This window comes from Kryptolebias marmoratus, linkage group LG4 (genome assembly GCF_001649575.2).
Source record: "Kryptolebias marmoratus isolate JLee-2015 linkage group LG4, ASM164957v2, whole genome shotgun sequence".
NCBI classification, from domain to species: Eukaryota; Metazoa; Chordata; class Actinopteri; order Cyprinodontiformes; family Rivulidae; genus Kryptolebias; species Kryptolebias marmoratus.
In genome coordinates, this window is record NC_051433.1 from 22,026,801 (window position 1) to 22,043,296 (window position 16,496).

The 16,496-nt window shown below is 43.4% G+C and overlaps 3 protein-coding genes across 7 annotated transcripts in view; 1 reads left to right on the forward strand and 2 right to left on the reverse strand.

Moving 5' to 3' along the window:
* Positions 1–2,064, reverse strand: part of LOC108241183 (RNA-binding protein 38) — a gene marked incomplete at its 3' end in the record, with an annotated part of 9,113 nt that extends 7,049 nt beyond the window's left edge. The window contains 2 exon segments of one of the 3 annotated variants that reach the window (XM_037975304.1): positions 424–621; positions 1,876–2,064. In XM_037975304.1, coding sequence (XP_037831232.1) covers positions 424–621; positions 1,876–1,938 — 261 coding nt within the window. 3 annotated transcript variants of the gene reach the window in all.
* A 156-nt stretch (positions 2,065–2,220) lies between these two features.
* Positions 2,221–8,066, reverse strand: rae1 (ribonucleic acid export 1). Of its 3 annotated transcripts, XM_017425150.3 has the most exons (13): positions 7,920–8,066; positions 6,392–6,510; positions 6,180–6,284; positions 5,539–5,631; positions 5,363–5,449; positions 5,189–5,275; positions 5,016–5,087; positions 4,807–4,914; positions 4,572–4,678; positions 4,378–4,453; positions 3,311–3,505; positions 3,139–3,224; positions 2,221–2,576 (listed from the first exon to the last, which is right to left on the reverse strand). In XM_017425150.3, coding segments are annotated over exons 2-13 (1,107 nt in total). In that variant the 5' UTR covers positions 6,482–6,510; positions 7,920–8,066; the 3' UTR covers positions 2,221–2,575. The 3 variants fall into 3 exon arrangements, with proteins under 3 accessions (XP_017280639.1, XP_017280638.1, XP_024863600.1); XM_017425149.3 differs by lacking the exon at positions 2,221–2,576 and having other exon boundaries at positions 3,135–3,224; XM_025007832.2 differs by lacking the exon at positions 2,221–2,576 and having other exon boundaries at positions 3,135–3,224; positions 7,929–8,058.
* Positions 8,067–9,884: 1,818 nt separating this feature from the next.
* LOC108241192 (bone morphogenetic protein 7) overlaps positions 9,885–16,496 on the forward strand; it is a 12,636-nt gene continuing 6,024 nt past the window's right edge. The window contains exon 1 of the mRNA XM_017425181.3: positions 9,885–10,477. Coding sequence (XP_017280670.1) covers positions 10,081–10,477 — 397 coding nt within the window. The 5' untranslated portion in view covers positions 9,885–10,080. The remainder of the gene's footprint in view (positions 10,478–16,496) is intronic.

Sequence of the window (16,496 nt, forward strand, 5' to 3'; positions counted from 1 at the left end):
CACACACACACACACACACACCTCATAAGCTGGGGCTGCTCAGGAGAGGAGGGGAGGTGTCTTTACTGGAGGAGGGGGGTCTCAGGGGTTGGACATCAGCCATATGTTGAATTATAATCTTCTTAGTTACCCATCAATTTATGAGATCCTTCATCCTCATTAGGCCAAAATAACAGCCAGTCAAGCAAAAAAAAAAAAAAAAGATGCTGTGCAATTATGCGTTTCTGCCTCGGAGGAGGAAGAGGAGGAGGAGGAAAGGAGGGATTACCTTTGACCCGAATGACTGCACATAAGAAAGAGAGCATTTAACATGTCTAAAACAGTTTAAGCTTGTTTTACGACCACTTCGATTAAGGCTAAACGTCAACCAACAAGGGTGAGGTAATTCACCGCGAACTGGTGGAAGTAGTGAGTCGTACTTACAAAGCCGTATCCCCTGGATTTACCGGTCTGCCTGTCTGTTATCACCACGGCTTCATCGATGTCCCCGAAGGCTTCGAAGTACTTCCTCAGCGAGGCATCGTTCGTGTGGTAAGGCAGCCCGCCGACGAAGATCTTGGTGAAAGTGGTGTCCTTCTGCAGCGGTGTGGGAGGCATGACTTCCAGGGATCCGTTCATGTACTGATGAAGAAGCATTGGTCAGCCGGCGACAACACCGAGCCACGCAACAGAACTAAAAACAAAAACAAAAACAAACAAACAAACAAACCCCAAGACGCTTAACAGTTCCCCAGCATTGGAAAGCAGAGCTCTGTTCTCCCCCGGGGCTCGGTGCGGTTCAGATAAAGTTATAAGCACCTGTTGACATCAGCCGTTAGCTAACGCCGACGGAAGGCAGCCGAGCTTGTTGCGTTTTCAGCTGCTAAGCGACAACGTGCCGGGAGGTTTTATAGAGCGCGACTTAGGCTCCGCCCACACACAACTATTGACCAATCGGCGCGGAGCCCCGACACCAAAACTGAAAAGCGGATCCTCCCATTGGCCCAGCCTCTGCCGGCACTTTACTGCACCTGCTTTTGTCTCTTTCACATAAAGAAAGCCGTACTGTACTGAGAGGAAACACGCTGTGCCACATGGTGGACTACAGGGAGGCACTTCTCTCGGCTTTTGACCCGAATCCCTCATAAATGGTATACTCTGCACTGGTTAACTTTACTGTCACTTCACTTTACAACTACGGCAGGCACAGTCTCAAAGGGCAAAAAGCAAAACTAAAAGATCTAACTTACATTGCTACAGAAACAAAACGAAAAGTAAAACTTTTAACACAAAGTTCTCTAAAGTGATTACTTGTCAAATGAGCATGCACTTATATTTTCTGCATATCCAATGAAAAATTACAAATCTATTCAGCTAAAAGTTTGAAATGGTGTACAACCTCATAAATAACTTTTAGGACACTTTTACAAGTTCATCTACTGAACAAGTTTGAAGCTAAATCAGTGTGTGTGTGTGACCCCCTGTTTAGAAACATGCTAATCTTTTTGAACATTAAAAAAAATCCCTCAAAACATTAATATCTATCTATAACTGTTCAAACCCTCTGGTTCATGAGGGGTCAGCTGATTGTAGTTTAAAGGTCAGGTCCAGAAGCTCGATTCTAAAGCCTTTTTTTAAACATTTAAAAGGAGCCTACAGCTCTCCAACATGAATGTGACCCCCTTTTTTCAAGCTTACAGTGGCGTACCTTCCCACCGTCAGAGTCTTGGAGCTCCACTGCTAAGTACCCAGGGTCAGGCTGACAGAGAGGTGACGCTCTAATGACCTCAATAAAAAGACACTTCGCTCGCACCCTTTACCCCACGAACTGGTTAAACTTTTCACACGCGGCCTTTGAAGCTGCCCCTGCTAGCCTGTTCATATCCTCTCGATCACCTGCGAGTCCTCCCCATGAAAGGAGGTCTGAGTGGATGAGCCGTCCCACAGCTTTGATCCCATTTGTCCTGTTGAGCCCACTGGACTCAGCTCCTGGTTGTCTGCAAGCAGCAGGACAGCAGGAGCCCACCGATGGACAAAACGCTCCCTCTGCTGGTCAACTTTGATCAAAACAGGCAGATAAGAGTCGTCACAGGAGCGCAGATGGTTACAGTTTCAATTTATCGAGATAAAAAGATGAACAATTGAACTGTGAGAGAGCAACCTGCAGCTGAAACTTCTCCATGCACAATGCAGCTACTGCAAAACGGAATAAAAATGTTCAGATTAAGGAGTTTGCACTCATTTTGACTCAATACCTTTAATGGAGCTATAACATCAGTAACAACTAATCATAAGAAAATGAAAAACCTTTGTAAAACTGTAAAGAGGGGAAAAAATGAGATGGACACATAACATAAATGCATACATCAAGATGGAGGACAAATAAAACCTCCCCCTTCGACACCAATAATCATGCAGCTGTCATCAACACCAGGTTGGGTGGGCCCCTTTGATTGGTCCATGCACAGCACACAGCGCCACAGCATTGGTCCAGGCGTTTGGTGAAAGCAAGGGGTCTATCTCAAGCGCATACACACACAGTAAAGCAGCAGGTCTTCTGCATTTCCTCGCAAGAGATGTGACTTGGCATGTTGAATCTAGAGACAGGAGGAAGCAGTCAGTAAAAATAAATAAATAACAAGGCTTCTATTTTTGTTCTTGTTTATTTCTTAAAAGCAGCTCTTTTTTCTGCAAAGACCGAACCAGAGAAATCACTAATAAGAAGCTTCAAATTCTTAGGATTGATGGTTGATTTATGTTTATTATTGTTCATCTATGCATAATATACCAAATGCAATTTCTTTTATTCTCATCTATATAATACCTTAAAATCATTTAAACACTTAATACCAAGAAATACTTCACAAAGTTTCAACTTTCAAGATAAATACTAAAGACAGCTTTATGTTCTATGCGCTTCTGGTTGTGGAAGCACAAAGATTTCTTATAAACATTCAAGCAGCAATAAAAAAAATTAAACAAAACTTCTCTAAAGTTTGTAAAGTGCTATGTGAAAGGGTTCAGGGCACCACTGTGATGTGAATAAGGTCAGTATCCCCCCCCCAGCCAGAGAGTCACAGGAGCGATCAGGAAACGGGGCAGCCCCATCCAGAGACCATGGTGTCCATGGTAACGAGACGGCAGCTGCCCTTCTCTCACCATTTCTTGTTCCGAGGCTTCAGCTCCTCTGCAGCGTTCCTCAGGAAGATGTAGTTCTTTTTCTGGGGGTTGTAGTACTCGTGGCCCTGAGGGATGCGGTGGTTAAAAAAATAAAATGACTACATGAACAGGAGAGGGGAAACAACCTTTGTTGGGATTTTACGCCACGTACCTTTGACCAGTCGTAGCTGGAGGCGTAGGCAAAGATGTTGCCGTTGTGGTTGAAGCAGCAAGCTGTGATGGGCTGGTCGAGCTGCTCCGAGGTCTTCAACTTGGTGCGAGCGTCTTTGTCCCAGAAGCTGAAGCGTCCGTCTGAGCCCACGGTGGCCAGTGTGCCGTGGACAGGATGGAAGGAGATGGCATTCACCTGAAAACAGCAGATGGAAACATGATTAGGCCAGCCAGTAAATCGGCACAAAAAACACTGTAAACATCGGTAAAAAGGAAAACATTATTGGACCATTTCAAGCATGATGACTGCATCTAAGACAAATAATGCTGAAGATGAAGTCGCTCAAGATCAGGGCTTGCAGATATGGGGGGGTGGGGGCAACATAACCGCTGTTATGATAGCTTGATGAAATATAAGAGCTCCCAGGCAAACGGCACTTAAAGTCACACACACACAGTTTAACAACGAGGCAACGGATGCGCTCCTCCACGGCAGAGCGAGCTTCCTCCTTTTACACCCTCCGCTCGGAACGTGTGGAAGTCCAAGATGGCCACGCTGCCTCCTCTAGGAATCATCTTGTAGAAATGTTTCCCCTTTGAGTCTACCTTTGAGCCTCTTATTTCCTCTGTGTCCTCTGTGTGCAGCGCACCAAACCCAGGTCTCGTCAGTGAAGCGGGCGGCTTCAGCTCGATCCTCCGGTTCCCCGTGTACACAACTGGGGCTGCAAAGGGCTGTTGTGTCACTGCGCTGATAGAGAGTTGTGCAGTGGCCAACAAAAACGCCTTGTAATCGTCATGGTGGATAAAGCAAAGCGTAACAGCATAAAAAGGAGAACAAAGAATAGTAAAAAGGAAAAAAGTACAGGAGCTTTCTTCACCGGCTGTCTGTGATTTGGTACAGGCGCACAAACTGTACACATAAAAAAAAAAAAAAAAAAAAAAAAAAAGACTTCTGGATGTAAAACATTAGCTCTAGCAGAACTTATTTTCACACAGAAATTGAGCATTAGAAAGAAAACTTTGAGAAAAGAGTACTTTTTTTTTAGTGAGTACTGAAGTAGGACTTACAGCATAAATATCCTGTGGAGTGGTTGTGTTGGTTCCATTGGACCTGTGGCACTTGAAGGTGAAGTTATCTTTGGCTCTGAAGAGGTTTAGAGAAAACATTCATGTCTCTTTTTGCTCCAGGTCCCAACAAAAAAAACCAAACTTCGTTACCAGAATCATTTGCATTTCAGTGAGAAGTGTGCTGCTTCGCTCACGGGTTCGGAGGATTGATATAATGGATCGCCACTCGGCCCTCAATGCTTCCAAGTGCAAAGCCTGTGGGCTTGTTCTGCTTGTCCTTGAATATGGCGACACAGCGGTGCTGCGACATAAGAGCAGAATGAGCTTTATCGTATAGTGTTGTGACAAAAGTGCAGGACAGATTGAATAACAAAAACAAAAAAACAACAGCATAAAAGAAAAGGAAATATTTTATGCAGGGCAGCTCACCTGATGTTTGAGAGGGGAATCTATTCGGCGAAACTCAGAGGGCTGGGTCTCTAGCTGATACACTATAAGGCCTCTCTCAGCTGTGGCTACCACCGCCATGGGGTACACCTACACACAACAGTCAGGGGCGTCAAAGACAACATGATAGCAGCTATTAATGCTTATTGGTTACTTGACCAGTAAGCATCCATTTAAAAAAAGTTACTTACGACATCTGCACAGTAGCATCTCTCAGGCATCTGCAGGGACATCATGGGATTGGGAGAGCGGGTGTCCCAGAACTAAAAACAGAAAACATGTTTCTAAATGCTACATCAGCTGACACCAAAACATCACACTGATATCATACAGCATACAGACATTCACAGTTTGGCATTTGTACCTTCAGCGTTTTATCCCAGCTGCCTGTCATGACACAGCTGTAGTTGGGGGCTTTTATCCAGTGGATCGCTTTAATCGGACCGTCGTGCTGTAAAAGGAAAACAGGATGAGAAGTGTGAGATGTTTTTTCCTTCGTTCGTGACTACACTGTTGATCTTGGAAAGTCTCGTCCAACCTGTGCGATCTGCATTGCTTGATTGCTGTTCAGATCCCACATCTTGGCTGTCTTGTCACAAGACGCGGTGAAGACTTTACTCCCGTCCTGGTTGAGTAAATAAATAAATACAATTTTCACAAGTTTTTTCTTAAGCCGACAGCCAGTGCTCATTTATTTTGTGTGACAACACCTACATCACTCCAGCAGACATCCAGTACTGGACCTGTGTGCATCTGTTGGGCTTTGGGGACAGTCTGTCCATTGTCCTGCACCTCCCAACATCGAACCTGAAACCACATGATACAAGATACAGAAATACACTAAACTACCACCCTCATAATGCAGCGCTAAATGTCAGTAAAAACAGGAATGGTCTTGTTTGTGTCAACAAAATAATGCCAGTCAAACTTTGTAAGTAATGACAACAATGTGGCTCCCTAACAAAAATGTCTTCATGTCCAAAAGGAGCCTTTCGCAGCCCAACCCTGTCACCTGTTTAAAGTGACAGGGCAAACACTACAACAATTAAAATCCCTAAAACGCTTTTCCTTTCTGAAATCCAGCAAATAACCATGTCACTTTCTAAACATGATGACAAAAAAGTGATGCAACGCAGTGGTGAGCCCTGTTCCCGTCTCTATATATTTGGATGTTTTGTTTTTTTTAAACTGGACACCAGCCTAATCTTGGCAGCCAATTTAAGTTGAGCTTATTTCAGTTTCAACATGTTGCGCTATTAGCAGATAAATAAACCTAAATTAGATAATTCTCTTCTGTTTTGTCGATATTATACACCAAGTCTCAAGCCGTTATTATGATTGGACAAATAACTCACATCATTAGCCCAGGATCCTGCAATGAGGAAGTTTCCTGGCATGGTTGGAGGACTGAAAGCCAGACAGCTGATGCTGTCATCTGGCGGTGATGTCACTTCCACATCCTGCAAGGCCACGGTGAGTTGACAGGTGAGGGCGCAGAATGCAGTGAGCACATATAAGGATTTATACAATCTGTGTTTAGTATCCCCAATGTAGTCAGCTGGTTTACCTTCATGGGGTTATGGCTGTCTGTAGTTGTGCTCCCAAAGACTCCAGTTCCTCCGGTTCCAAAACTCGAGTTTGTTCCAAACAAACTCATTCTGCATTAAGGTCACTCCTAATGTAAACCTAGAACACAAAACAGTCAAATGATTAATTCAAGCTAATTTATTACTGAATAGGTGGAAAGGATCTTCAAAGCAGATGTGCATAATTCAGTTCTTCTAAGTCAAAAAGAGCATTTCCAGACAGCCATTCATCCTGTTCAAAATCAACAATTCAGATTTCTCAAGCATCATTCTTTCTAGAACAACTTTGTAACTTTTTCCATGAATAATAACAACATTCCCTTTAGGAGTAAAACTATTACTTTTGACTCATGGTCTGGACAAGGTTGGGATTCAGGGTACAGTCCTTCAGTGATTCACTTATTTATCAGACAGATTTTTCTCTTGTAAATTGGGAAACTTCTTCTGCAGCCCCTGTCAGTCATGGTGTTCCTCAAGAATCCATCTTCGAGCCAATTTTATTCCTACTGAACATTTTTTCCTAAGCTTATACTCTTAGCAAATACAACATTTCATTTCCCTGATAAGCACATGGTACACGGGCCTATATGATCAATGAGTATCCAAGGACTCCATCTTATTATTGTATTGAAGAGGTGAAATGCTGGCTGGCCAGTAAATGATAATCTGACGGTTATCTTTGGTCCTTCAAACATCTTTACTTAACATGTAATTTAGGGCCATTTATAATTTGATTTTCAGACCTGTGCAAAGAATCTAATTTGAAATCTGTTAAATCACCTCTGAGGTAGAGTGGTTTACTACAACTAAAAAACACATTTAGGCTCAAACAATTCTCTTTAATAACAAAATGAATCACCTCCATGTTGGATTATTGTAACTTCTTATTGTAATTGTAACTTTAGGGTCTCTGTTGTTCAGTCTGCAGATGGTACCAGAAAAGACACATCTGTCCATGAATCTTTTCACTGGCTACCTGTGATTTATGTGTGGTCTGATATCATCTGAACTTATACATTTAAAACGATATCAGACTACTTGATTAAACATGTTTTTATTACTGACATCTAAACCCCACTAAGACAAAAATACTTTAGGGATGGAAAATACAACAAAAACAAACTGCATGTGTGTTTTTATTTATGCATAAACTTAAGACATCTGATTTGATGCTAAATTAATTATTAACGAAATAATCAGGAGCAGATATCAGATTAGCTTGACAGCTAACATGGATGCTAACTGCGGCGGACTGATGACTCTTCAAACTATAAACACTCGTAAATAAACTGATAAAATATTTATTTAAAGTGTGGAATATTCAACAGAAATCTGTACCTCCGCGTACCTATTTGGCTCTTTATGCAGGTCTAAAAATAAATAAAATAGTGTTTAAAACGATAGCTAATGTTAGCTGCGTCGGCTTTCGCCTCCTGCTCTGAGAGCTTTCCGACACTTTATTACAGAAACTTGAGCCGCCGTGGAACCAAACCTCACGGAAACACAAACCTCACACACGTTTCACTCGGGCTGGAGGTTTACAGCTTCAAAATGAACAAAATAGTTTTATCGCTGAGGAAAAATGTGGCGCTTCTTCCTCGAAATGTGTCTGCTGCAGCTTGACGACTTCTTCTTCTGGTTATTTTGGGCTTGTTGTAGAACTCTCTTAAAGTCGCGATGCTGCCACCTGCTGGACCAGAAGGGAGGTACATGTAGATAAACAGTTTTTAAACTGAACAAATGACAAAAAAAAATTCAACTAAGCAAAAGCAAAGATTTTAGCAAAACTAGGCTTACCAATTAGTTTTATAACAAAAATACAAAACATGGCAGAACTAACAAGAGCACGCAGAAGATAAGGGGAAACCAAATTGTTACAATATTTAAAAATTGATGAGCTGAGAAGAAACAGGTAAGATAAGAAATAGCCAACAGACTGATGCTCAAAACAGCATTAATCCAAAAATCCAAACACCCAAATATGACTAAGCTTCCAATTTTGTGCCTTTATTGATGCATATATAAATCCATATATATAAATATGTATGTATCGGGAAGCAGTTTTCAAAATAATCAAAAAAAAGGGGGGAAAAAATTATGTGAATTTAAATTGTTTAAAACTTGTCTAAACCTTTTAAATATTTCTCCATGAGTAAAAACTTACATTTTATCTTCCTTAATCATTCTTTTAGTCTGAACCTGATGAAAACTGGGGTCATAATCTTGGAATATGCCAGTTTAAGTAAATTTATCACAGTTTTTTCCCTCAAAGATAATAGTTCATCACTATTTTCCTTATACATTTTGTACAATCTTGATAACATGGCGCAAAAGCATCTAAAAAAGGCACTACCGCGTCCTTTTTGGATCCATCAGTAAATAAAAGACCCTTTAGTGTCAGTGCAGACTTGTCTCTCCATCTTGTTTTATTAATTAAACTTTATTACATCCATCATGGAGACACAAAGAGGAAAAAAAAAAACAAATCAGGGAAATCTGTTTGAAATTTTAGGAAAAACCGAGGGCAGAAACAGATTTTTGATTTAAAAGAACATTCCCGTCACTTGAAGCAGCTCATCTGTTATACTGAGGGAGATTTACAGATGTTTGTGGCTGACTTGGAGGACTCTCGAGTTTATGTGAGTTTGCAGGGATGAGTCATGTAAAGTGACCTGTGTTGGGATAAACATCTTAAGTGTCTGCTGCTAATGTAACGTTGATTTCCTTTTCAGCTGGATCCTTCTTTTTGAGCATAAAATCACTCAGGGACATCTCCAGCTCCATTTAAGAGTCCAACAGTTGGAAAAACACATTAAAGGACGTTGTTATGCTCTGATCTATAGTCCCTATTCTCCCCTCAGTCTAGCATTAAGCACTCTTCCCTCAACACCTGCCCCCATCCCCTTCACCTCTCTGTTAAAACACTGCTTTGTGCGGGAGATTGTTGTAGTGATTGGGGCTGTTGGCATGTCCCGTCCTGCATGCAGCCTGCTGCTGATCAGTAATTAGACTGGCCCTGACTTTACTGTTCCACTTCAAAAGCTTTGTGTGTGTGCTGTAAAAGAGATTATGGGATTTGCTGTCTTTGCTTTCAGACGGATCATTTGGTGTTTGATTTTCTGCCTGTGCAGAGGTATATGGAGCAGTGGCAACAAGTGCAGCTTGGGAGTAAAATAGATGGGGGTGGAGGTGGTGGTGAGGTGGTGGGGGTGTCACAGGAAAGTATAGCTGCAGGCGAAAACAAGAGGAATAAATAATGTTTCATTCTGACTTGACTTTTATTAACTTCTTGACGCGCAAACAACAGTCCGCACCCGTCCATCCAAGACAGTACTCCACAACCTACAACTACCCCATTCTTTGACAGTCCGACCCCCACCGCTTCTGTCCCATTCTTTCCCGTCGTGGTTTGCCCCACTCCGAGCCCCTCCCGCCCCTCCCCTGACGCAGTAAATCCTTTCCCAAGCAGACGAGGAGCGCGCGCGGCTGAATCAGCCCAAGGCGGTGCGCAACGGCGGGTCATGAATGAGCGATAAAGGGAGCCACGTTTCACCGTCTCCACGCGTCCGGAGCCTCCTCTCTGAAAACAACCCCCTAACCCGCATCTCCGGCCTCACCTTACCAACCACTTCGAAAGAAAAAGAAAAACAAAGTAAAGGTGGGAGGTAAAATGTTGACGCGCGCAGTGGCGACCGCTGCGCTCCTCCTGCCGTGGGCTTGCTGCGCCCTGGCCGCCGGGTTCGCCTTCTCCAACGTCTCTGTGGACGCCGAGGCGCGCTCCAGCTTCATCCAGAGGCGGCTGCGCGGCCAGGAGCGCAGGGACATCCAGCGAGAGATCCTCTCCATCCTGGGGCTGCCGCACCGGCCGCGGCCGCTCGCGCGCACCAAGCGCAACGCCGCGCCGGTGTTCATGCTGGACCTGTACAACACCGTGTCCGCGGGGGCAGAGCCGCGCGGTTACTCCGACTACAAGGCGGCTTTGGAGCGCCGGGCCCCCGCCGCCGTGACCCCGCAGGACAACCGCTTCCTGGACGACGCAGACACGGTGATGAGCTTCGTCAACCTCAGTGAGTATCACCCTGACGGGAACGCGTTCCTGACCACTTTTACAGCTCCTTATCAGTTGATGTAATCACTCACGATGTCTACATTGTCCACAAGTTATTTCAAATCTGACCTATACTCCGGGTTGTTTAAAAGTGGGGTTCTGTGGAAAGATTAAGAACAGCTGATATCTTACCTGTTGTAGATAACGCTTTGAGCGACCTTATCTTACTGGCCTGGGCGTGTCAGAGACAAACTTCACTCAATGTTGCAGCCTCACCGAAATTCTGAGTGCTTGCAACCGCTTTGCAAGGTTAACCTCTGATTATTCGGTCCCATTTCGTGTGCAAACCTGTATTCACAATATTTTGTTGCCCACCTCTGGCCACGTCACCTCAGCCCGTTCTGACCCCACCTTGGCAGCCGCCCTACGATTCTGCTTTAATCTAGAGTACGCCTCACTGACCCGCCCCTGCCCCCATTTGTCAAAGATGAAGACATAGTGAAGATTTAAAAAAAAAAAAAAAACGACTTTTCAGACATGTTCAAAGGACTCAAAGCAAGGAAAAGGAGAACATGGTGAGACATCCTGGAGACTTCCTCACGACGGTTGCCAGCTGGTGAGAAACTGGCTTTAGATGGGAGAAAGTTTAACTCTGACCGGATCGAAGAGCTACCAGCTAGTTTGTAAACAAGAAACGCTTAACAAACCGAAGCTCGAGTTATTTCACCCTGTTACCCTGCAGTAAAGCTTCTGCAAAAACAGGGCAGGTGCTGCTGAGACGTATTTGGACGATCTTGAGCTCAGTAAAAGAGCGGTATTCGAAAAAACTACTTGGCCAAAACCCTCGGCAAACTGTCTGAAGATGGGAAGGCTCTGCCAGCAGTGACCTGCGAATGAATCAGTGAAAACAACACGGACTTCTGAACATCCTTAGTTAATGTCAGCCTTGGAGCCTGGACCTAACCACCTGGGTGTGCATTGGTAATAACATGTTGATGTGCACGGCCTGTGTGAGGATTCGTATCACCGTCTAAACAGTCAGCCGATGATTAGCGCGGTGCAGTAATTCAGATTCATCCAATGAAAGAAATAATACGGTGCCTGGCATAGAGTGTGCAGGACAAGCTCGGGCTGGTTTAACCTGGCCGGCCACAGGCGCTCACGTCCGTTTCCCCGATTACTGCTGAGTTCCTTCAGCTTGGTTTGTGATAACCTGCGGTAGCCTGTAAGAGTAAAAAGTCTTCGTGAGCTGGCATGTGGCAGCCATATACACGCAGGCCATTCACCATTTCTTGACATTTTAGTGGAAAAATATGACACCACTGATACAGCGCAGGCTTCTGTTAAAAGTGACGCCAAGATGGCCAGCTTCCTGTTTCATGGCGACACGTGAAAACCCTCTGCTGGTCTGCTGCCGCCGCAGAACAACTCCACTCTCAAATGTTTCCCGACAGTTCATGAAAATTGTGTTTTATCAACTTTTACACAGCCTGCAGTTTTGCATTACTCAAACAACCCACCGAAAACATCAACATTCCTGCTGAAAGTGTCCCTGGCTGCACCGGAAGTGCTACAGCTAGCTGCTGCTGCTGCTGTATGCACTTGCAAAACACTATAAAATTCAGTGTAGATCACTTCTCAGAGAGCTACCTGCAACAGAGGAAGGGAGTCTGAACTTTTGTCTTCCTGTTTTTTTTATTCTGTACATTTTTCAGAATCTGACTACTTCAGCAAACTTTCAGCAAGTCTGACTGTTTAGGTACCTAAACATTCAGCTCATACAGGAGTCGGGCACTATGACTTTCGTTTTTTTATAGATATTTAACTTCTTTTGTTGCTTCTATTGAGAGAATCTGGGATTTTAAATTTAGGTATTGGCTCCGGTTTTGCTAATCTCAGCTGTTGTTGTGCTCATTTTGGCTATTAGCTGCAATTCTGCTCCCTTTAGCCTTTTGTTCAGCGAACCTTCGGCCTTAGCTTGTCTTTCGACACTTTTAGCTTTCAGCTGTTGTCGAGCTAATTGCAGCTCCTGTTCTGCTTGTTTTTAGCTTCGACTCTTTCGTTCAACGAGTATGGTCCGTAGTTTCACAGAAAATGCAATTTCTCGCGTTATTTATAAGCACACCTGGAAGGACCTGAACTGCCCCTTTAGGAATCGGGTCAGTTTTTTCTTCAGCCACGTACGTTTACCCATTGAACCGGGTCTTCGCGACGGCCTGCTTGTCAGACCCTGTGGATTTATTTTGCGGGTCACTTTCGTCCTAACAAACCGTGCCTGATCCCTTCCAAAGCCGTGGCTGCAGATGTTATGAGAACGCCCGTGGATCCGGTTTCCTTCAAACCCTTCCAAGCCTCGGAGGAGGTGGTGGCGACGGGGACTTCGGCGCTGCTTTGTTCGGCAGGATTAGGAGCTGAGAAGGTATTTTTAAGCTCCCTGGGGAAGGGAGAGACGTGAGCAGAGACGCAGACTGCGTCCCGTCGCTGTCGAGGTCTCGGTGCAGGTGTCTGCTCCTGTCCTCACGACTGCATGGAGGAAGATGGGAGCGGAGGGAGGATTTCAAAGACAAATCCTGCGAAAGCTCTGATATCACCGTGGAGAAAAACAGACGGCCCGGCGAACCAAAGCTATGAGGTTACTGGTAAGTGTGTGTGTGTGTGCGTGTGTGTGTGTGTGTGTGTGTGTGTGGGGGGGGGGGGGGAATAAAAGCCTTTTCTTTCTGTAGGCCGTCATTCCTTTTTCCATGTTACTGGGATTTGTCTGGAATCTGCAAACACAGAACATTTAGACTCTTTCAGTGCACATGTAATGCAGATAATCCAAACCATTTGGACACCGGAGGACCATCTCACGTCGTGAACTTTTTTACTGACGGCCTTTATCTAATGGGAACTGGAAACATGTTTCTGAAAACCAAAAGCGGATTCGTGCGGTTTCACATGTGAAGAGTTTGAACGCGCAGAGGAAGAGGAGGGGAGGACAGACCTTCTGCACTCTCTCTCTTTTAAGCCCACAATGGCCTGCTGTGCTAATGATTGGCAGAGGTTTCTTTTTTTTCTTCTTCTTCTTTTTTTAAGCTCCCACATTTTGCTGGGGTGACTTTTTCTTGGTGGTCTTTTAATAATCGTTTCAAAACAAAGCAGTTTTTCTGTTTTCTTTTCTTTCTTTCTTCTCTTTTTTTTTTGTATTACCTTTCCAAAGCTATTAAGGCGAAGGACGGACAGCTGCTGTGGTTCGGTTTGACGTTTCGCTCAGTAACTTTAGGTGAGATTAATGATGTTAAAGGAAAAAGGTGGTCTGTCCGTGAGACCAGAGTTTAAATTCAGACTCAAACAGATTGTTACGCCGTCATAAAACTTTATAAAAGGCAGAGATTCCACATCCTATTATGATTTTATCCCTTGTAGCTTTTTCTTCTAATTCTAATGTTGACTAATTTGTTTAATGCTGCTGTATTTGATTAAAAAACAGTTAATTAAATGAAGGACTGGGATGCTGTAATTAAAGGGGTGCACATCACAAAACCACCTTTTGTGCCAGAGGTTGAACGATACAGTTGGAGTCGTTTTGATCAAACCTTGAAAAAAACATTATGTGCAACCTCATGTGTTATTGCGAAATGTCATGCTCAGAGTATGTGTTGGGATTGACTCTCAGCTACTACCACGTCAAATTTCAACTGAGTATCTTTAAAATGAAGTGAGTTATAGCCATTTTTGTGTTGGCTAACACTAATTACCTGTGGAGGCCATATTGAATTTGGTTGTCTTCAAAACCTAATCAGTTGTAGATGAACTTCCAGTGATTCCTTTCTGAAAGTGTCAATGAAATCCATTGAGCGGCTCATGAGATATTTTGCTAACAGACAAATACGGTGGACTCCCAACAGTTATTGCTGAGGTTTGAAGCGAAGATTTTATACAAAGAGTAGCAGTTTTCAATTATGTGTTTGGAATGACTCTCAGCTACAACCACACCAAATTTCAACATAATATCTGTATAATTGGCTGAGTTATAGCACTTTTTGTGTTTCTAAGCTCAGCTGTCTGTAGTGGCCATCTTGAATTGTATAAACTCCAAAAGCTAATCATTTATAAAGATGCATTTAGTGATTACTTCCTGAAGGTTTCAGCAAAATCTATCAAATGGTTCATGAGATATTTTGCTAACATATAAACAGAGATGACTACAAATAGTTAATGACAAAATTTTAAACAAAGATCCTGCACAATCTGTTTGTGATCAGAACAAGTGTTGAGGATCAGATTTAGCTCCAGCCACACCAAATTTCAGTTCAATGTCTGTAAAATTGACCGAGTTCTAGCCATTTCTGTGTTTTTTAGTGATCAGTTGGCCGTGGCAGCCATCTTGAATCTGTATACTCCAAAGGTTAATCAGCTGTAGATGTACATCCAGTGATTATTCTCTGCAAGTTTCATTCAAATTGGTCCGGTTGTCCATGAGACATTTTGACAACAGACACGGGCCGAACAGGAGGAGTTGAAGAACAGAGGAATTACTGTGTTTTTGAGCAAAAAGCAGAAGGAAACGCGCTTGTCTCGGTAAGCTGATTGTAAAAAGATCATGCTAAGAATTTCTCCTATGATGCCAGAAAATCTCATTAACCTACTCCTCTATGGGGCGCCGTTTGTAAAGGAGCTTGTGCTCAAAATTCATGCCTAAATTTCGTCACATTTAGCTTCAAACACTGTTTTAAAATGTAGTGTTGATTTTCTGATGTCACTTTTTACAACATTTAGCTAGTTACATGTAATTGTTACAGCTACATGCTAAATGTTAAATCTAAATGTTAAATGTTAAATCTAAATGTTAAATGTTAAATCTAAATATTATAACATTTAGATTTAACATTTAACATTTAGATTTAACATGTAACATTTAGATTTAATATTTAACATTTAGATTTAACATGTAACATTTAGATTTAACATTTAACATTTAGATTTAACATTTAGCATTTAGATTTATATTTAGCATGTAGCTGTAACAATTACATGTAATTAGCTAAATGTTGTAAAAAGTGACATCAGAAAATCAACACTACATTTTTAAACAGTGTTTGAAGCTAAATGTGACAAAATTTAGGCATGAATTTTGAGCACAAGCTCGTTTACAAACGGCGCCCCATACTCCTCATCCGGACGTTCGTGTGCAAAATAATGACTGCCTTTTTCATTCTACTTTTTCGTTGCAAATGTAGATTGATGACTTTTTTGCCACTTTTACTTGCATCCTGCAGACCCCAAAGCAGCAGCAGAGGTTTCCCGGCGACACACTGTGACTTCTCCATCGTCCGAGTTCTGACCCCCCACGTTGATCTGCTGGAAAATAAACATTTCCTATCAAATTGCTATAGGTTAATGACAGCTGTGCGGCTGTGTGGCCCCGCGGTGTCAGGGGCGATCTGCATTGTTGAAACGTCTCCCAGAGGGAAGTTTGCATATCTGAGGTCTGATCTCGGCAGCTAATGGTCCCTAACATAAACACGCCGAGTCCTTACAAGCAATTATTGCTTTCATAAAATCACCCCTCGCTCCCTTCCAGCATTTAATTGCGGTCAAACAAATGACTCGCAGGGCTTAGAATGCGAGCTCTCGGGCGCTAGTGGCATGTGAGTGTGTGTGTTTCTTTTCGAGGTTCGGTGAGTCATCTGTGTGTAAGTCGTGTGGTGCCACGAGAAACTCTCTGGGTGACGATGAACGACTGCGACAGCTCGAACCCGAGTTGATGGCAGGGTGCGTGGAAGCAGGCAGGTTGCGTTTCAGGTGGCTAATACTTCGGCGCCTTTCAGCTGGGGGCGAGGGTTATAAACACGTCCTCGAACCAGGTGTTGGCCATGTTGGAGTCAGAGGAGAAACAAGAAAGAATCGAGCGTTTTTGAGTGACCAGGAAGACTTTTCTGGAAACTCTGAGCGTTGGAAGGGCTTCGGGATGGGTGGAAACCTCTGAGTGTGGCCAGCGGCTGCCGTTTCACTTTCTCCTCTTCAATCAGGAGGAAATCACCGGATGGAGAGAGGGC